The sequence below is a fragment of the Cydia splendana genome, chromosome 16 (assembly GCF_910591565.1).
Source record: "Cydia splendana chromosome 16, ilCydSple1.2, whole genome shotgun sequence".
NCBI lineage: Eukaryota > Metazoa > Arthropoda > Insecta > Lepidoptera > Tortricidae > Cydia > Cydia splendana.
The window spans coordinates 1,307,271-1,329,841 of record NC_085975.1 but is presented as its reverse complement, the minus strand read 5'-3'; the positions used below and the strand labels follow the sequence as shown (position 1 = coordinate 1,329,841).

General features: G+C 35.7%; 1 protein-coding gene across 1 annotated transcript in view; it reads right to left on the bottom strand.

The window, feature by feature from the left end:
* Positions 1-4,598: 4,598 nt before the first annotated feature.
* Positions 4,599-22,571, bottom strand: part of LOC134798108 (transcription factor sem-2-like) — a 94,166-nt gene continuing 76,193 nt past the window's right edge. Inside the window, exon 2 of the mRNA XM_063770448.1 lies at positions 4,599-8,078. Coding sequence (XP_063626518.1) covers positions 7,359-8,078 — 720 coding nt within the window. The 3' untranslated portion in view covers positions 4,599-7,358. The remainder of the gene's footprint in view (positions 8,079-22,571) is intronic.

Here is a 22,571-nt window from a genome sequence, read left to right as displayed (position 1 = left end):
ACCCCCTTATTCATAAACGCGCTACAAACCTCAATTAGCTAATAATCGTTTCTCCTTATGTATTTGTAAGAACGGGATAAAGCATAATTTAAACTTAATCAGGCCCGTAAAGTTTTATGAATAAGGGGGTAAAATTATAATCGATTTATATAACAAGGACGAGATTGTTTATTACGGTATAAAGTATAAACATATGTTTATTATAAAAGGTATTATTGAAAAAAGTAAAAGCCCTTAGAACGTGTTTTTTGCACCTGGCTCGTTTTTAATATCCATAAAATGGTCTATTTAGTGTCCAGTTTTATGTACTGTACTTTCCAATCGTATTTGGAAGGTACTTTCACTATAGTCTGTAACTTTACGTATTTAAAAAAGTAAACAAACAATTTGTACGTTTTCGGGTAGTTAGAACATTTATTGGTTAACCGACCAAATACAAAACCTGGATCAATCACTGAACGACCTGACTTTAACCTACGTTATTTGACCATGTAATGTTTTCATCTACCCTCAACTGGATTAAGGAGCCATTTGAGGGTAGATTTTGTTTACTTTCATTTAAATACCTAAAGATAAAGATACAGATTATAATCTGTATCTTTATATCAAATTTGAATATTTATATCAAATACTTACTTCATGTTATTCGATACTTGAATTCTTATAAATTATATACGTAACCCTTTAGCTGTCGAACGCGTGGTATCATATCGATTGAAATTCTCGCCATAGACGACACGACGTTTCCTGGTAGATGTGATGACAAAACTGCTGGTAAATTAGCAGGTGTATAATGGTCCCGCTTATCCGCCAGGCCCCAATTTCACCACGGTGACAGGTGCGACAATTGTAAAATCACTGTTGATGACGTCACAGGCATCCATGGGCTACGGTTACCACTTACCATCGGGCTGGCCGTATTCCTGTTTGCCACCATCATTGCATTATTTAAAAAAACTTTATTATATCGGAAAAAAACAGATATTTCTTTTGCGAAGTTTCTGACAATTGTCAAGATTTAGAAGAATTGTAGGTAATTCTTGACAGGTAATGAGTTATATGTCGGAATTTCGTGACAATTGTAGTGTTTCTTGTGGCAATTGTCATAAACTTAGCAAGAGAAATATCTGTTTTATTCCGATATAATAAAGTTTTTTTAATAAAACAATGATGGTGGTAAACAGGAATACGGCCCGCCCGATGGTAAGCGGTAACCGTAGCCCATGGATGCCTGTGACGTCAGCAACAGTGATGTTTTACAATTGTCGCACCTGTCACCGTGGTGAAATTGGAGCCTGATGGCATGATAATAATGTAAAGTTCATTTTTTTTAACCCTGTTGGCCATCCTAAATACCGTTGGGCAGATAGAGTGGAGGCAGATCACCGTGAGCTCGGCATCGGCGAAAGCTGGTGGGATACCGCTCTGGACCGATCAAAGTGGCGTACTCTTGTGTTGGAGGCCAAGACTCATTTTGGGACCGCGCCAATCAAGTAGTAGTAGTACCCTAGTAGTAGTTTTTTAATAAAGCATCGCAAGATATCATGTCATGTATGATAAGCGTGACCATATTGAATCAGTAGATGTACTTTTGTTCAATTATAGGTGTAAAAACTTTAAAAAGTGCGCTACGTTTTTGCAAAAAAGTAAACTACTAACATTAAACTAACATCAACGATACGTTAAAATTGAAATAGTCCAACGTCTTATTGCTTACTCACATATCCTTTACCGTGAATCTTAGGCACTTTTTAAGTTTTTAAGCTATAATGATTAGTTTCTTTATTACTGCATTGAAACTTTAGTACTGCATTTTATTTATCGTGTTGATCAAAAACAATTAAAAATTGACAAGATTTAATCTTCCAGAGAAAATGTATTTATATGTTAAATACAACGCAGTTACTATAATAATTAAATTCTTTGTAGACAAACCTTGTCAATTAATAATTATTTTTAATTATCAGAAAACATAGGGAAAGTTAAAATTGAAAATCTAGTAATTTTAAAAAACTGGATGATTTATTTTTACCATATAATAATATATATTCATTATTGAAACAAAGTACGATACAAAATGTACACGTTTGCCTTAAATCCATAACTACAGTATTATTATTCATACTTAACAGTTTAAACGACTACGTACATATATGCAATTATAGTAGATATCTTAAGAAATACACGTCAATAATTTATACAACGGTCGAGGGGAAAATGGCGAACCCTGCCCTCGACAATAACTTAGAAATAGAAATAAAAACCTCTTAAACTATTGCCGGACAAAAGATTATAAAATACACCCCGCTGGGGCAATCTTTGATTCGTTTAAGAGAAACGTGCGTTGTTTTCCTTCTTAAATTAATTCTGACCACTAATATGTACAATACTTTAGAACCAATTACATTTGAAAACAACATGTCCCCAATATTTGGTTAGCCGAATGAGTGAACAACGGTCAGCTTACAAGAGATCCATCGGTAACGGTTTCTAAGAGCTTCATTTTTATTTTTGGTATAAATTGAATTATAAAATCAGGTATCAATGATATAAAGGCCACTACGATCATCGAAGGTAAAGCAACAAGGCATGACGCTCCGCTTGACACCAACGAAGAGTTTAAAGACTTTAGAAACAAAGTACATGTTCTAAATCTTAAAAAAGACTAGAATGGTTCGGAACACACTGTACGGTGTGAGTTACAAATTTCTCAAAATCCTTAACAAAATGTGGCCTTAAGAAGAAATATTAACAAGATATTTACATAGTCCAATGGCAAAAGAATGAAAGTAAAGCATCAGAAAAAGTAATAACGTGAGAATGTTATCAGTCGAATTCAGTATATTTATTAAAGCCATGCTTTCTAGCTACAAAAGTAGGATTAAGTTTGGCATATTATACTTTTCAAAAGATTTCAGCAATCAATGTTTAAGCACACCAATTTCAAAGTATACGTATGCGGTAACACTAAAATTACCTTAATAGTACTTGATAGAGTTTAGTGGACCATTTTATCAACATTTTTGTTCCTAATCAATTTGATCAACGAAATCTTATTTACAGTAAAACAACTGGAATAAAGTCGAAATCCAAAATACTAACAACCTTCTTTACCATGCTTAGAAAACTCATTCGAGTTGCAACGATTGAACACTACGCGAAAGATCCAAGCGTTAAAAACATTTTGATCGTCTCCTTAAGCTTTAGTGACTGAAACAGAATCATCTGCATTTATTACGAGGGTATTTAGTTCATCTGCATTTCTTACATCCAAACCTTCCAATGCACGTCTTCTTCCTACTAGCATGTAAAGAGTGGACTTGGAAAGATAGTCGTGAACCAAATGTTCAATGTAAACTTGATAACTAAAATCTTCAATATCGATCACGTCTATTACTGCAAGTATATCGGTTACTTAATTATAATCATTAATATCTACCTATTATTGTTTAACCTATGTTAGTTCCTTGACTCAGATTGTGCGAAATTTTTTGTTTGTTTTATCATTATCATTAGCTTTATCGTTATACCAATTATCATTAATGACACAGCTACGTCAACAACGAATCGGATAATAACATTATTATTACAATAATACGCATCCACTACAGATGTTGATATACAATACAAGGGTTATTTATGTTTAATTTTACCATCTTATAGACACCAATTAGATACCAGATAATATTTTAAAAGGTTACATGTTGTGCTGGGCAGGACGATGAAGAACAGAAAATACAGTTTCGTTGTATCTCAAAGACGAAATATGGAAACAATTCTTACGATAGAAGAGACTTATCAATTAAATCAACAATTGTGATACATACATATTATACAGAGAGATATAATTACGATTCAATTTTCAAACACATAACATAACGAGAATATTTTCAACTTTTCAGTTCTGTGAGTAAATCACTAACATTTTGATCAATCGCATGTACAAATCACTAATTTAAGAGTTTTATTTTACATGTTAAAGTTAGGGAGGCCTATGTGTTGCTATATTCGGGTTCATCTACTTACTTGGATGTCAAGCCCAAAGCTGTTAAATGAAGTACAACAATTATTAATTACATATATAACCTACAACAACTAACTACGTCCTCTATGATATTTATTTTTGAGACGCATATTTATTTATACCCTCTAATTTTTCTCACAGTATCGCTTTATTTTGACGTTTATTATTAACAGTTTCAATAGGTACTTATTTACACGCAATAGATTTATATATATCTTCAATTAGAAGATGAGCTACGAAGAAAGCTTGCTTCAAAGCAAAGGATCAAATTCTAGGGGACACACCAAGGAAGGCTTCGAGTTTTCAAAGTTACATCTTAACATTAAAAAAGAAACATCAAACCCTGATAATTCCAATTCAGAACCACAACAAGAAGCGCTAATTACGACGTTAAATTCGATGTTGTGTATATCGATATCTCGGGGTTATTTATTATTGCCAAAGACCCCAATCTATTGTTACCAAAACTAGTCATCATTTTGTAGCAATAGACTGCGGGTAGCGACATCTACTCCACACTAATAAAAATTACTATGTCGTGTTTTTCTGTCATGGTGTACAATCATGATTGCTATTGATATTTGTTAAGATCAAAATGAACCACTTTATTAAAATCTGTAATAATGTTTACTATTAAGTTATTTTCATTAGCTGAGGACATATTAAATTCTAAATTTGAGCGTTGGTTATCTCTCTACTCTTCTATAAGACTTTTAAGTATTGCTTTTTCTCGTTGGATTTTGTATTTTTGTTACGATTTTGTATTTGTTATAGAAATAAAAGCATCAGCGTATAAAAGTAAAAAAAGAGTAACTTAGAATTTCTTTATGAAGAGCAAGTCCAGATTAAGAATGTGAGGGAAACAATACATTATTGTCAAAATTTTGAAAATTATGGAGGGACGTTTTACGTAGCAAAAATATACTTTACAATGACCTTAAAGAAACTATTTCAAAATGTTTAATGTTTTTAAAAGAGTGATGTAATAATCTCTTCAAGGTCCAATATGATTATTATTAATGAAGCAAAACTAGTAGAAAATGCATATCTGGCGTAAAGGAAATCTTACTCGTAGTTTATTATATATTATTAGATATTTTGACAGCATCTACAGAACACTACGCGCTTAAAAATAGTTGTTGAGCATCACTAAAATATACATAGAAGAGTTCCAAGACATTATTAGGCACAATTTTTTTTATTCCCTTTTCATTATTATAATGTATTATTAATATAATAATATCGCCCTAGAACACACAAGACAGTTAAACTTACAGTTTTGCGGTAATAATAATGTATAGATAACATGTATGTATTTATGCATTTTAAATAATTGGATTTCATAGACACTTACTAAGTTATACATGAACTCGTTTTTTTACATATATAGTTATAAGAATATAATAATATTGGTAAAGCATTTTCTTCCACAACGGATCCCTTACTTTATGAAGGACACAGATATCCTACAAATATTGATTTCACTTGAAATAGTAATTTTAGAAGGATCAATCTTAATGACTCTTACATGACTGCGGAATTATCTTGTAAACATTAACTTCTAACTAACTGACACCATTTTCAATGAATTGACAGACTTTAGCGACGATTTACAATTTAGCTTCTGCATCACTGTGGGACTCTGCCTCATAATCTATCTCTATACTGACTTCACCGTCATCAGTTATATTATCAGGAGTTGCATCATTAACATCATTTTCATTATTTGATGATGTGACCAGATTTCCACAATAATGCAAATTATCAAAAATAGGTAGGTACAAAGTGAATTTATTTATACAGTGCTCAAGAAACTCTTTGTGATTCAGTTGGGTAAGACAAAATCTTTTACAAAATTAAAAACAAAACGCAGACTAAAAAAGTAAATGCTTTTTAACTTTAAAGTAATCGTTATTCGACGTTTTGACTCAGACTAAGTAAAAATGAGAAGCATCGCACCTAATCACAAAGAGCTGCGACGGCACCGTATAATCACGACCAGTTTAAAAATTAAAATTCTGAGAAGCTAGCGCGGCTAAAACTAATTCTATAGCGTTATCAGTCTCCACTAGAACCTTACAATTTAGAAAATCCATAAAGTAAATCACAGAGTTTGAAATAGCAAAACATTTTGAGTGAAACCTGACGCATATGTCGAACCGACTTATTTTCACCGTCCCGCGATACAATACATCCCTTTATTGATATGTATCTTTCTATAGACGTTTGTGTTCAAAAGATTTGCGTGAAGAAAGAAAGAAAAGTGTCCCTTCGCATCAATCTTGGGTGCCGTCGTTACTATACATTTTTAATTTCATGCCTTACCATTGAACAGAGATTATATCTTACCTTAACATTCTAACATACATAATAGCAATACCAACTCGAAATAGAAATCTCACCCGTGAGCCCCTACTTTACAAAGTCGCGCGGCGAAATGAAATCTTAGAGCTGCAAAAGCGACCGCGCGACTGTTTACAAAAGGACAACAGTGGGGGCTCTACCCGTTCTATAACATTCTCAAAATTCCCGCATTCCGAAATTCTTTCAATGACATACCGATTAGCTTCCGACGTAAAAAATATAATTCTCAAACTATCATCTACGTGCATCAAAGTATAAAGTGAACTTACGTACAGTAAATGGAACGCAAGACAAACGACTATTCTAGTCTTATTTTTCTATTCATCGAATGATACATAATTATTTCATCTAAGACACTTCCAAAGTAAAAATGACGATTGCCCTTAAAGTACAAAATATTAATAAAATAAAGAGTGTAGTTTCCCGCAAACTTATCGGTTCAGCATGCACTAGAAGCCAAGTCGAGTAATGTACACGTATAGAACACGGACGCGACTGCCGGACCCGGCTCGGACCGGGCCGGACCGGTCCGACCAGCGACGGAGAGGAGACGGATTCTGTACTGATACGCATCTGAGACGTGCCGTGATCTTTGGAAATTACCCCCATAAAATTTAAACGAAAGCGACGTAAAACGAGAACCAACTCACAGCCTATGTTTTTAAACCCGATACGATAGCGACGTCGTCGCACGGAGCATTCGATTTTATTTCTAAACAAACTAAAGAAACCAAAGTTAAGAACTCATGAAGAATTCGACCGCGAACGGTTGGTTGATCACTAAAACAAAAGTTCACCCTCGATCCTTATTAAATAACTTTGTACATTGAATCCAAATCGACACGTCATTTTGGATGTAGGCACTCTCTAGGCGGGGCGGCAGCGGTCGCCGCGTCGTCGGCCTGGTGGGCACAGGGCCGAACGCATGAGATCAGTGGAACGGCTGCGGCCGTGGCGACCCGCTCGCGCTCTAAGAGGACGTGAGGTACGACGAGAACGTGTGGTCGACCCAGTCGCCTGCCACGCCAATCTCACTCAGCATGTCAGACACGTCCGGCGTGCACGAGAACTCGAAGTGGGAGCCTGAGGAAGAAGAAGCCGTTTCGAACGACTCCATATCCGTGAGCGCGTCCAGGTCGACCTCACAGTCCGTCGGCAGTGGAAGCAGGTCCGTGATAGAGTACAGATCGGTGAGGTCTGATTGCTCTCGGCGACTGCTGTCTTCGTAAAAGCAGGCGGATTCTGGGGAATCTGGAGAACCTGCTGGAGAAGCTGGTAACGGCAATAATGTAGGCGCTGGTGTTTCTACTGGTACGCTAGGGACGGACGGAGGTGTAGGCCTCGACCGTCTTCTAGAGACTCCTCTATTGTTATTAGAATCGGCTCGCTGCTTGCGCTTTTGTTTTGAGACTGCTCCAGTACGCTGCGCGGGCTTGGCTGCCTTCTTGCGAGGCCTATATTTATAATCTGGATATTCCCTCATATGTAGCTGCCTGAGCCTTTCAGCTTCATCTATGAAAGGCTGACGCTCCACGTCGTTAAGGGTCTTCCAAACGCGGCCCAGGTTTTTAGAGATCTCCGCGTTGTGCATATCGGGGGTTTGTTCGCAAATTTTCCTGCGCTCGATCTGGGACCACACCATAAACGCGTTCATCGGCCTTTTGATGTGGTTGGGGTTGTTCTTCTTCGTCTGCGGACAAGAGAAACAAATGGTTAGTTAAGTCTCAAAGGCCTTTACAGCTCTAAAGTATTCATGTCGGAGGTAGAATCAGTTAATTGTAGTCTGGGTGATTAATATTTCAGGCATGCCCCATCTGCCGCAGCCAGCAAAAATCTGTTCGCTTTGAATTAGTATGCATGGCTTTGCACCATTAGGCCGCGTCCTTACTATTAATGAAATTGTTATCAAAGGAATTATTATTACAAACAAGTATAAACAATCTATTCAACTGACAGATGGAAATTTTTATAACGCAGTTGGAATATAAGATGAAGTGGATAATTCGCTCGCTAACTGACCCAATTCGTGTCTATTTTTACCGATCTCGCAACAGCCATAAACCGAGTTCTTTTCGTTTGACCGCTTCCGCGTCGATCGGAGTGTGAAACATTGACGAGGATGTGTAAGGACACAGGAAGCCATTATCAAACCACGTAGGAAGCGAGCAGCGTTACAAGGGCGGCGTTATCTATTTTTCCTCGTTATACCGAAGATGCGAAAGGATTAGGGGTGTATCTGCAAAGTTACCGCCGAAATGGAGAGCATATTTCAGGGTTTAGCGAGGGGGGAAAGTTGGAGCACTATCGCGGAGGAACATAAAAACAACACCACGCCGTGTACGACCATAAGCGAATACGGCGCTTTATTATTCAAATCTTACTTTCGCTAAACTCCTCCCGCCGTCCCGAGGGAATATTCGAGGGAAAAAACCTCGTGACTTTATATTTTTTGTTCGTCTTATTTATATTCAGGAGAAAAAAAGGGTTTGTCAGATGGCAACTAAATCAAGTTCGGCCCGCCCACTCGGAGCTCAAGGTGAGCCGAGGTAGCTTTTTGCCGTGCAACCAAAATTCGGGTTACTATTATTACCGGGGTTTTTTTGCTCAATTTGTATTTGGTCTACATTTAGATTGTAAACTTTATGGCTGTATGCATTTTTTTGATGCCAATTAGTAATTAATCACATTTACGAGTTATCCGACAGAAGTGAGTCAGGGTGCAATTTTATACTAGTTAATGAATGCAGGCCGGCAAAAAACACCGTTGCATGTAGCTCGAGGTGGAGAAAAAACGTTACATTAAATATGATATCATTGCCAAAGAAATAAAGCAAATTTTCAAAGTCATACAAATAAACGAAGCAAAAACATACATTATAGTGATTATACTATTATAATGCACTTCAGAACAATCATTATTTTAAAAACATTCTACAATTAAGATAATCCTTATACTGTTATAATTAAGATAATAACTAAATTGATTGAAATAGTTTCTTAAGATGCATTTAAAGTAAATGAACTAGTAAAAGTAATTTAGAAATATTTAAATATAGTAAAGACATCTAAGTTATAAAATAACTCTAGAACAATCAACGTCACGCACCAAAGCCGTGCCCCTTATAATTATATTCGCAATCTTTCTACTCGTTGAATAGTGACGTAGCCAGGAAACCGAACTGGACGCCCTTGTATACGACGGAATAATACACATACTGCCGTACAAAGTATAAAACGCCATATATTATTTAACTTTAAGACATCCGCGCTCTCGCGAAGATTTAGTGGTCTTACTGGTCTTATTTTACGCTGGATTTAAAGAGTGGATTTTATAAAATGAAAATTGGCAGTGATTTAGTTACAGTATACGTTTCACTACATTCTATATCGGTTCGTGAATCCTTGTTTTCTAAATTCAAAAACAAGGAAGTTCCCCTAGACATACCCAATTTAACCCTTATAAGGGTGAAATGAATCAAGAATCCCTTTCTAGTGCTGACTTACATTTTATGTCGAATTCCTCTACAAAATGTCATGTTTCTGTGATCCAAACATTAGATATTAAGCATAATATAATTACCTATACAGTTATTTTCTTAGAGTTTTGATGAAAATGTTGTTTTACTTAAAACAAGTATAGTTATCCGAAATCCACACTAACGGGATTATATCTAAACGTATGAAGACAAGTTTCAACTTGTCTCAATAGAAACAGCGGCACATGCTTATGCGTAATTGATTTCACAATCTGAGGAAACTGAAGTAGAAAAACCTCTTGCCTTTAAACACGCTTTAATCATCCAGGAAATCATTAGAGGGCTATAATTTATCACTTTGCCTGGCTACCCTAGACGGAATAAGTCGTGATCACACAATGTTCAATCTATGGTCATACAAACTATTGATTGTGACCAAGGCCTTCTAAGTTCCGCGTTATTGGACATGTTTGCTCGATTCCGGAGATTTAGCGAGGTTAACTTCCGTTTTTAAGATTCATTACGACTTCCTTAGAGGATGTACGACATTTTAACTAAGAGTTTAATAACCTTTTGAAAATATATTAACTAGAAGAAAAATATGAACACATAGTAGATTGTAAAGTATATCAACATGCCACAATTGCAATTCTCTATCATAGAAAAAGAAATAACAGCAAAAACTTTAACAATAGCCTATAAACACTAATAACACTAGCTTAATTAGTGTATAATGCTTTACTACAATTACTACAAAGCAATTGAAAATGTCTTTTTTAATGATGATTTTTAAAGCACTGAAGACTATAAATCTACATATTGCAAAAATATATTGAAATTTATCTTCTTAGTAATGGCTCCCGTATCGCAACGATCAAACAAACTATACCTAGAACTATGTTTTATTCATAAATGTCAAGTGAATCTACGGACACGACAAAAAACGTCTTTCAATTCGAAATATCGTATGTCTTGCATATCGAATAGTCAGAACTTCATCGAAGATTCTAAATACGGATTTAAAGTCGTTAATCCGTGATTTTAACGAGATATTCATTTGATTTAAAATTGACGGATTAATTTAATCATCTTTTTATGACTGCATGTTCAAATCCAATCAATCGTAAATTCATTAGTATTAACCATGAAGCATTCAAAATATAGACAAATTGCACAAAACATGCTGGTACAATGGAGGAAGCACTTAACAAAAATGGTGCAAATGCGTCGGAAGGAAATATTAATGAAGATGTAGGACATTTCCGAGTTGCCATTGAACAAAAGGATCGGACCCCGATTAAGAGGTTCATTGTAATACGTGACGCCAGATGAGCTCTTTATACCTTTTGTGTTTTCAGATAATGAGTAACAATAGTCGAAATGAAACTTTTTTTATTAAAACCGTCCCTTTTTACGGGGTAAGGAATTGAAATTGGAAATTTTCGACATCTTGCGCTTATTAAGGTAGCTCACCTTTTCTAGAATTTATATACGTTTAGATTTCTTCACGGATTTAAAAGTAGTGTTAGAAACCCGTTTAGATAAATTCAACAGCATTATCCGTTTGCAGTCATAAAAGATCCACAAAATCTTCATTTCCCCAAGTTAAAGGACAAAATAAAATAAAGTAGCAGTATAAAGTTGATGTGCACATCTCTGCATCTAGAATCCTTGACTTATTCGCAATTTATATTCACTTCCTGCCTTGCGATGTCTCTGAGCCTTTTCTCTAGGCTTCCTTGTTTAACATACATGTATGCACCTTTCATATCGTGTATACCTAACATATAGGCATACGTATATATCGTGTCAAATTAATATACTTTTAATCTTGGATTCATTTTTAAAGTATGAATTAAGAGTTTCTTTACAGAAATATGCCTTAGAGCTCTAAAGACTTGAAAAACGTTGAGTGATCTTAATCGTTTCAGTTATGGAAGTGACAAAAGTTCTAAATCCATCGAATTTGTAGAAATATTTTGTTACGTGACAACTTTACTCATCGCTTTAACATATTACGCAAAAATATTACAACTTTCAGTTGAATAAAACTGTATAAAATAAGAAAAGCGCATCTGCTTCGTTTAATAAAAGCGAAATGGCAGAGACGTGTCTCATACTGCTGTTTAATAATAAAGAATTCCTTTAGCAAAGTGAATATAGCATCTGGCATCAGCTACGTTTAATGGAAAATTACTGAGCCATTTAAAAACCGTAATAGGATTCTAAGGAACTCATAATGAGCACTGACGTATCATCGAAGCATATGTTTTATATGCCGCCCTATAAGGCTCTGATTATGCTTATAGGATTAATTTATATGATTGCAACTTTTTATTAAACTACCGTTTGAAAATGTCTTAAGTTTATACAGCTATTTCAACGAATTACTAATGAACCTGGAAATAAAATATTGCTACCGTTACGTCCTTAGCTGGCAGTTTTTGCTATATGCAAATTCTTGGATACCGGATTGCTTATAAATAATTATTTACACTGCCTTGCTTGGACGTGTTCCTATTATGTTTTTGAAGCAATTATAAACAGTACTATTAAAAGTAATAAGTATTTATAGTATAGTAATAAGTGTCTCATCCAAGACAGTAAATTTTTCTTCTTTTAAATTTATTCTAACCTTAATAGCATCGTTTGCAAACGTTTCTGTTTGATACAAATTTATTTTTTGTAATAGTAAGCGATCGTCAGAACCAAATTTCATTGTCAAAGTTTAGGTTTAGTTAAATAAATGTTTAGTCAAAAGGGAACTTACAACGATAAGCAGATACGTCAACATTTCTATGTTGTAAGCGCCAAATTAAGTTAGGTATAGGTACCTATACCGTGAAAAAGTAACAAAAAAACGCTAAAATAAGATTTTGTCCCATAAAGTTTCACGTGTGTGCCGAAATCTAGGCTATCTTGACACAAAACAGTAGGTACTGACATCGACGTCACTGTTGCCTACACGTGTCTAGTTTAATGCACCGAAGTCACGACGGGACCCTTTCTAAAGCTACTTTTGACCTCTTTTCCCCATAATCGTCTATTCATATAGGCACACGATGTGAATATTAAAGAAGTTGATGTGTGTTGTGTTTTTGTTCCGTACAAGGTGCCGTTTCGTTTTTATTGCGAATAAAATGTTGAGTATTGTATTGTTAATGCTTATGAATATTGTAAACAGACTTAGTTATAGCGGGCTTATACTTGGGTTATATTTTTCGTTCTTTTACGTCCTATGTTTATACGTATCAAGTTACTGTATTAAATCAACTGAAATAACATGCAGAGCCAGGCATACGCCTAATATTTAATACTATTTGACTTATGTTCACCGAAATTGTTGTAAATAAGGAAAAACATATTAGGTGCCTACTTCAATATTATTAACGTCTGTGAGGTCTCGAGCAGAAGCTGAGTTATTTACTTCTTGACCCAAATAAAACGACTAATAACGTTAACTACATTAATTTGTTTTCAAATACATATTAATTTTTTGCCGCTGCTAATAAAAATCCTTAACCTAAGCGTACGTGTTATATGAACAAACCTTGGCCCACATGTCTCGCTCCGTGATTCTAAAGGCGAATTCTTAAAATGCGATTAAATTAACAATACATATATGAGAACCGAGCTAACTTAAACATGGTTGCTAAAGTCGTAGATTTAACGTACAACAAAAAGTAGACCTGTGAGTTACATTAAAATCGTATCAGCCAAAAAAAACCTAAATGCAGTTACCGCGTTCAGCAAGGTCAATCTAGAATAAACCAAATTGCAATGAATTTTTAAGCGTGATCCCGCAAAAACGTCTTTAAAACAGTTTTTACGATATACTGTCGAGTTAATTGGGTCGAAAATGTTAAAGACTCAATATAAAATGGGGCGTTTTTTTGTTGAGAATGTGATTTGATCCGTCAAGCACGTAGCGTCTAACCCTGAGCGTTTCGAAACAACGGATGGGTGTTACGCCTATTCCGACTTCCTTAGCAGAAACGTCGTAAGTATCGTTTAAATGTATATAGAGATACGTCTTTCTTGATCAGCGCGGTTCTTTTCATTAGTTTTGGACTCGCTTACCGGGTCCTACAAATTACTTTAACCTCGTCAGCTAGCGTTTTGCTCGTAATCATTGTACTTGAGACGTTTGTCATATTTATGTAATAAATATAATTAACACTCAAAAACTGAATTATGTTCTAAATTCATAGCAAGGTTAAATAAAACATTTGAGTTTCAATGGAGACTATAAAATAACAAAAAGATCTAACGATAAAAGTCAAAGGCTTTAGCTTTTGACTCTCGTTAAATAGCGATGGTAGTTTCAATGGAAGTCTATGAATTACGAAATTACAAAAGTTCTTTTGATCGAGATTTGACAGGGTTTACAGCCGACAAGCGTTTTTAATGAAGGTATTATGCCGAGGCGTGTATGAAATTAGGTCGTTTTAAAGCCCTTCTAACAAAAAAATGTAATTGAGCGTAAAGAACGTAACCGCCATTCAAGTAACAGCTCATACAATGTACCTATATAATTAATATAATACTATGTTACAAAATACGTTTATGTCTAGTAACTATACTTAGTTTGCTTTGTGTAAATTTAAATTATTAATAATAACAGATTCGTTACCTTTTTAGTCATCCCAATAATGCAACGAAAGATTTTACTAACATTTCCTATTCGAACAAGGCTGTAAAGTTATTTTAAAACTCATAAAAGCCATTTTAATACCTTGGAACCGTATCAAAATGAATAAATCATAAAAAAAAACTTAGGTACAGACGGCAACAAAGTCAAATGCATTAACAGGTAGGCGTTCAAACTGTTGTATGCAGTAAATGGTCCCCAATAAAGACCAGATTGGTTTGTAGCTTTTTTGAATGTATCTAAGTAACGCTGCGCCGTGTGTACTTTCATAAATATGAGTGAAATGAATCAAAGTCAGAGAGGTCATAAGTACAAATCATGGGTTGTCGTAATAACAATGTATGAATAGCTATTGAACTTACTGTTTCAATGGTACAGAAAATAAAACTATATTGGCCTACAAAAACGACTTTCCAAACGTGACCTAGAAAAACGTAAAGGATGAAAAAAACTAAACAATCAAATTATACAATCAAACCGAGAAACTTGTTATACCGGTAAGTTAACCACAAGATGCTAATATTAAGCATAAAATGTAACTCGATCAAAATTTACGAGCAGTCGAACAGAGGAAGCCAACGTATGTTTTTACACCGCTGAGTTTCTGTGTTCTGCACCTCGGGTGTATTTGCCTTTTGCAACGTATGACGGGTAAATAAATACAAGTCCGTCGTATAATTCTCTGGCTTTTCTCAGTTGCGATTGTTTACTCGGGGAACAAATGTTAGTCGATCACGCTTCCAAAGGTTTGGAGGCTTCTTTCTCAAATACCACGCAAAAAAGAAGTAAGTCACATAGTTTTAGGTTCTTATAAGTCTCTTTTTCTTGTAAATGTTGGTTCACCTTCCGGGTCTAATGGCATGGGCAAACAAGCTATTATTTGTGGGTCGGTGTTAAGAATACCATAATTCAACCAGATGATTACGACGTGATTACACGTGCGAGTGTATTGTTAGTGAGATTAATAAAACACGGTCGAAATTATTTAAGGTACCTACATGAATTATGATCGTGAACTATATCTAGTACGATCTAGTATGAAATATCAATTTATCTTGCTGCATAACTTTCGTATTTTGATGTAAAATAGTTTTTACACCATGGCAATTATTTCGATTGGAATAAACAAGTGTTTTGAAATTTTAAGTCTCTTTTGATGTTTATTTTGTCTGTTCTGAAAATTAAAACAAATTTTTGGTAAACAACTACTAACATATATAAAATTTGGTTTTTGAATGATCGGGTGGCAATGCAATGTTTTTCAACTTATCGAGCTGATTTGATCAGTTAGACAGAAAAGATGATCACAAAAACTATAATGAAACAACTCATCCTCATGAAGTTACAATAATCTTGTTATGGCTGTGCAAAGAGTTTCTAGACATAGTTTTGGCTAGATAAAAAGCTGTAGTTAATATAAAGTGTTCGAAAATTGTAATAGTGATTTATAAATTTTATCCTATCATTAAAGATCGCCAGAGGCGCTCACTTGACCTTGCCGAACGCTCCGTAAACGGTCTTTACGAAACTTGCCCCAGGGCGCCATTGTAATTTATGTCTTCGGAATTACTATTATACTGCTGCTTAAGTCATAAAAGGTTCGCTGGAGCAGTTTATTTATAAATAAATCATCAAAAGGAGGGAAAATGTTAATTAAATTCGGTAACCACTGCATAAAAAGCAAGTGCCTGTGAATTTTATTATTAAACGTAAAAAACAGTAACTACACTTACGCAGTTACAAGCCTTACAGCAATTTTATTGGCGCTTACATAAAAAAAACCACGCAGATGTATTTTTGGAACATTAGGTTGTATCTCAACAACAAATACTAAAAAGTAAGGAACCCTCAGTGGGCGAGTCCGACTCGCACTTGTCCGGTTTTTTTCTCTAAACAACAGAATGTGTAATTCCGCTGCATCTAGTTATTTGGGAGGGTAATAACCACAAATCAATGAGGAAGGATATCGTAAAGGTTGTTTGGTAAATTATTTTCGCAGCTGTAAGCCCTTTGATTAGTTACAGAGTTCAACCAGGCTCCAATTTCACCACGGTGACAGGTGCGACAATTGTAAAACATCACTGTTGCTGACGTCACAGGCATCCATGGGCTACGGTTACCGCTTACCATCGGGCGGACCGTATTCCTGTTTGCCACCATCATTGTTTTATTAAAAAAAACTTTATTAAGTATATCGGAAAAAAACAGATATTTCTCTTGCTAAGTTTATGACAATTGTCACAAGAAACACTACAATTGTCACGAAATTCCGACATATCACTCATTACCTGTCAAGAATTACCTACAATTCTTCTAAATCTTGACAATTGTCAGAAACTTCGCAAAAGAAATATCTGTTTTTTTCCGATATAATAAAGGTTTTTTAAATAATACAATGATGGTGGCAAACAGGAATACGGCCCGCCCGATGGTAAGTGGTAACCGTAGCCCATGGATGCCTGTGACGTCAGCAACAGTGATTTTACAATTGTCGCACCTGTCACCGTGGTGAAATTGGGGCCAGAAACATCAATGATTTGTTTTGTAAGCTCCTAAAGTATGTCTAGTAAAACTTTTCTGTGTAACACTACACATATCGTCGGGATTTTGCTTCGAGTCTGAATATTTTTTTAATAAATTAAGCGCAATAGTAAACCCTTATTTATTTCTATGTAAATCTTTTAATATTTGCTAGAGAAAATGTTTTAAAGATTTCCGCTGAGAACTTATGACTTAAAATAATATTTAAGTAAATAAACCACTTAATTAGTAACAAAAATACGTTTTTCTAATAATAATACTTATCAGCTTTTTTGGCTCCTCCATGATACCATTGAAACGGCCGTTACTATTGATATTTGACCTTAAATGTTATTTTCGGCAGCGTACAATTATATTTGTATTAGATATGTTTTTTCGATGATTAAGGCAATATCAAGCTTGTCCGTTGGACGTGATTTAAAATAGACAAAAAATGTGCCACGACATGAAATGTGAAGGGCGATTTAATCGTGTGTACTTAAATAGATGTATTTGTGTCACCGTTCTATAAAAACCGGGCAAGTGCGAGTCGGACTCGCGCACGAAGGGTTCCGTACCATAATGCAAAAAAAAAAAACAAAAAAAAAAGCAAAAAAAACGGTCACCCATCCAAGTACTGACCACTCCCGACGTTGCTTAACTTTGGTCAAAAATCACGTTTGTTGTATGGGAGCCCCATTTAAATCTTTATTTTATTCTGTTTTTAGTATTTGTTGTTATAGCGGCAACAGAAATACATCATCTGTGAAAATTTCAACTGTCTAGCTATCATGGTTCGTGAGATACAGCCTGGTGACAGACGGACGGACGGACGGACGGACGGACGGACGGACGGACGGACGGACGGACGGACGGACGGACGGACGGACGGACAGCGAAGTCTTAGTAATAGGGTCCCGTTTTACCCTTTGGGTACGGAACCCTAAAAAGAACGTAAGTAAGTCGATTGGCAGTTAAGTTGTTTTTTTACGGTACTTTATGAACGCACCAAAACTTATTCACGGAAGAATTTATTTGCATTGTTCCTACTATTGAAATTATTCACTTCACATAGAAGTTATTTAAACTTTTCTTCCCCTTAACCGTTAAGTTAAAAAAAATTGGAGGTGTAATCAAATAGTAACTAAACAGTGACATTTCTTCAACCCTAAATGTCACTGTTGATATCTGACAGATCATATCCGTAACTGTTTCATGACAAGATATTAATTAGTTAATGAGGCTAATTTCGTCATAGGGACTATTCAGTCCACTAGCGTTTTTCTCGAACAACGAACATCATTGATAATTTCGTCTACAAAGCAGCGATCGCGTTTAGTTTCAGCAATTAAAAGTACTTAAATGGTTTTTTTTTTTCTACGATTGAAAATCAATGAAATATACGCTTGTAGACGTAAATGCCTATGACGGAATTAGCCACATTGACCTTACTCACTTTCTCAATTTTTTTTAAATTTTAACTACATTTTTACATAATTGAAGATTTTTTTTTGTTCTTCAACGTATACCTTCAATGTTTTCTGCTATACCTAAGTAACTAACTTATATATTAAGATAAAATCATTTGAACGCATAATCCAGTTGTGACTAGGTCAAGTTAGAAACGTGGCCGGGCCGGGTTCGAACCCGCAACACGACAATTATCGATTATTAGCCACTTATCTCGGGTGAAATGGTACGAATGGAAACTGGATGGAAAGGTTTCTCCGTGGATATAATTACTTCGATTTGATATTGCTGAATGGATTATTAATATTGCTTTTCAAGGTTAGAAAACATAGGTAGGGGAGACTGAGGTGAGTTGTGACAGAGGAGAGTTGTGACATCGTTGATTTTTTGGAATCTAGTAACTAAAAACAAGGTCGCAATAGCGCGCGTTTCTTAGTTCAAGTTACGAGCTAACAAACGCACACTGTTGCGAGCTCGCTAACAGTCATTAGATTCCAAAAAATCGACAATGTCACAAGTGTCACAACTCTCCTCTGTAAAAACTCACCTCGGTCTCCCCTAATTAATTAAAAAGTATACCGTGGTGAAGTTCGATTTGAAGTTTAATTTTGTGTTGTTACCCAAAAGGTGGTCTGGAAGCTGTAAGGGACAATTTTTATTTAAATAACTTTTTCGTCCTGTATAGTAAAATTTACAAGTACCTACCGGTAAAAATAATTGTGTAAATAATGAACATAATAACTAAAAGAAATAGCCACTAAAAAACGCCATAACTTGATTTACGGCAAAACTTCGCAACTATTTGTACCAAAATGGCGGATGCAAAATATCATTACGACAGAATTTACGATTTGGGAAGATAAATCGGCGATCGGTCGGCTCGTGATTTCCTGAGTTTAATGTATTCTCACAGATCGCTTGTACGTAGATGTAGCATATATAGGGCCTATGCACATCGGGTTTGTTAACGCGCCGTTGACGCGCGATTTAGGAATTAAGATTGCGTAACGCGCGTTTATAGATAGAAGGCCCTTATTTTTTTCCAGATGCATTCTCCCTGTGTTATGCACTTGTTTTGTGCAAGATTATTTTACTACTTACGATTACGAGGCTATGAACTATATAGTACGAGAGAACCATACGAGACATTACGAGATAGCCACCATAAGTACGAGTAGCTAGACCATACCTTGTGATGTATAGGCCCTTGAACTATTTACATATTTTTTACACATATATATTATTTTTCACGCAATGTTTTATTCGCTGCTGTTGATATTTAATATTCCATAGTGAATGGAGCACCAAGCAGTTGACAAGTGAGTAATGACGAGTTCCGTTCAAAGTTATGAACCTACTTGGTTTCCTGCTACCCAAAAGTTGTCGCTTTTTAGCGATAGACCGAGATAGAACTCTCGCGTTTTGTAGGTACACATATTTCATTACACGAACGAATAATGGAATAAACAATGAAATTATACCGTAGTAGAAGTTGTGTAATGTTGTTCTCTAGTCTTAAACTTGTATTTCTTCTGCGTATTTTTAACTTTATAGTGCACAATAAAGAATATTTACTTATACTTCATATGGCCTCTACAATAGGTAATCTACACACATATTTAATGTATTCTACTGGAGCGGTCGAGCGAAGGTTGACATAGAGTAGACCGTACAAGGAAGTAACTAACACTTATAATGTGCAGTTGGCTATGTTTACGACTAAAAATTATAGGGTTAGCTTTATCGCTTCCTAATATTTCGTTGTCACGAAATGTATTAAAAATATTTTTGTTCAAAGTTTACATTTTTTTGACGGTTGTTTATTCTAATCGCGATTGTGTAAGTTAAAGTTAACAAACAAAATACATGTAATGTTTATCGGCTTATTCGATCTTAATTTGGATAATCATCTCAAGCGAAGCATGTTGTCGAAATTAAATGCAAATCCGAATTATAATTTACTGATAAAAAGTTACAACCTTTAAAAACGTATCTTAAATATAAATCTATCACTTAACTGAGGCGGTCGGTAAGAAGTTACTAACGGCGCGATTCGGGAAATGAATTAGAGATTCACTAGATATGAAATAGTAAAGATATGTGACGTCCCACGGGTAAAGGTACGTTATGCCGGTTGGCGCTTACGCTATTATTAACGCCGCTCGAATATTATTGCGGCGCTCTGCGACGTAAGCGCCAGCCGCCATAAAGTACATTTTGCCGTGGAACGTCACAATTATCTTTACTCTTTCATATCTAGTGAATCTCTAATTCATTCCCGAATCGCGCCGTATGGCTAACTATATACCTATATACGGACTGATTGAAGACTTGATTTGTATTTGGTTGAGTTATTAAAAATTAAACACTATTAAATAAAAAAAATCGGGCAAGTGCGAGTCGGACTCGCGCACGAAGTGTTCCGTACCATATAAAAAAAAAACAAAAAAAAAACGGTCACCCATCCAAGTACTGACCACTCCCGACGTTGCTTAACTTTGGTCAAAAATCACGTTTGTTGTATGGGAGCCCATTTAAATCTTTATTTTATTCTGTTTTTAGTATTTGTTGTTATAGCGGCAACAGAAATACATCATCTGTGAAAATTTCAACTGTCTAGCTATCACGGTTCGTGAGATACAGCCTGGTGACAGACGGACGGACGGACGGACGGACGGACGGACGGACGGACGGACGGACAGCGAAGTCTTAGTAATAGGGTCCCGTTTTACCCTTTGGGTACGGAACCCTAAAAAAGATTTATTCTACTCCCAAAACTATTAACATAGTTTACCTTTTATTTAAAACAATCGCGCAACTTCTATTAATCTCCTGAAGTAAAACTATACCTTGACAGCAGGCGAATCGTCCGATGGTAAGCAATTACGTCGCCCATGGACGCCTGTAACACCAGAGGAGATGCAAGTGCGTTACCGGCCTTTAAGGCGGGAGTAGGTACGCTTTTTTCTTGGAGGTTTAAAAGTCGTATCGGTCTAGAAATACCGCAGGCGACAGTGTCAGTTTTGTGCTAGAAACCCACCAAGTTTTACAAGTTTTCTTAGCTAATACTTAGTCTCAAGTGTACAAAAACAACTGCCACTTCTGACATTGCACCGTCAAAGGCCTAGGCAACACTAATTCCCTCCCCGCGCACGTACGACACGGCCGCGGACTACTAATATAACGTTTTTTATGCCTCGCCACACACTGCTTATTGAAACTTGTGTCGATGCGTTGATCGCCATGTTGTCGCTGGGTGCTGAGTCTAGTTGGGGACATCCAGCGTAAATTGACTGATATTTTAAAAGTTAAGACGAAACAGGAGCTGAGTTTTAAATATTTTAGGTAAATATACCCGTCTTGCTAACGGAAGCGGCACCTAAAAGTAGTGCGATAAGGACAAGGCGAAAAATCCTGCGTAAAAATCTCAAAAATCGAGGTTTCGTACTTCTCTGTTTCCTCCTCTAAAACTTAACCAATCGTAACCAAATTTGGAAATCTAAATGATTATGAAATTATCTGTGTCGGACCGTTTTGCTTTTTTGGCTAATTGATATCAGTTTTGAATGCCACGCCTCTCATTGCGGCATAGTCAATTAGGCCATTTTGGCCATTTTTGAAGGGATTTTTGAAAACAAAAATATCAAAAAAAGCAAAACGGTCCGACACAGATATTGACAATATTAATCTGTGTTGAAAAAATCATTGCTCTTGCTTCAAAAACCACGGAGGAAAACGAGGAGTACGTTTGTATGGAGAAATGACCACTCCCGTTGGCTCTTAACTAAAGTGCGTAGCTATATTGAATAGCTTTTGCTAAAACATACATCCATTTAACGTATTTTAGAGCACTCTAACCGCTAAAACTGGGTACTTTTGCGACCTATATACATACCTACACCGCAGCGGCATTTACGACTTGCGTTTATGTTTATGTGGATTTCTCCCCTATTTTTGTATTTTGACTCGATCAGATTTACCTCTACAAGTAAGCAGTTAACTAGTGGCTATGAATTCTAGAGGTGTCTCATACGAGTTGCCGACCTTTTCCACAGCCCTGAACATT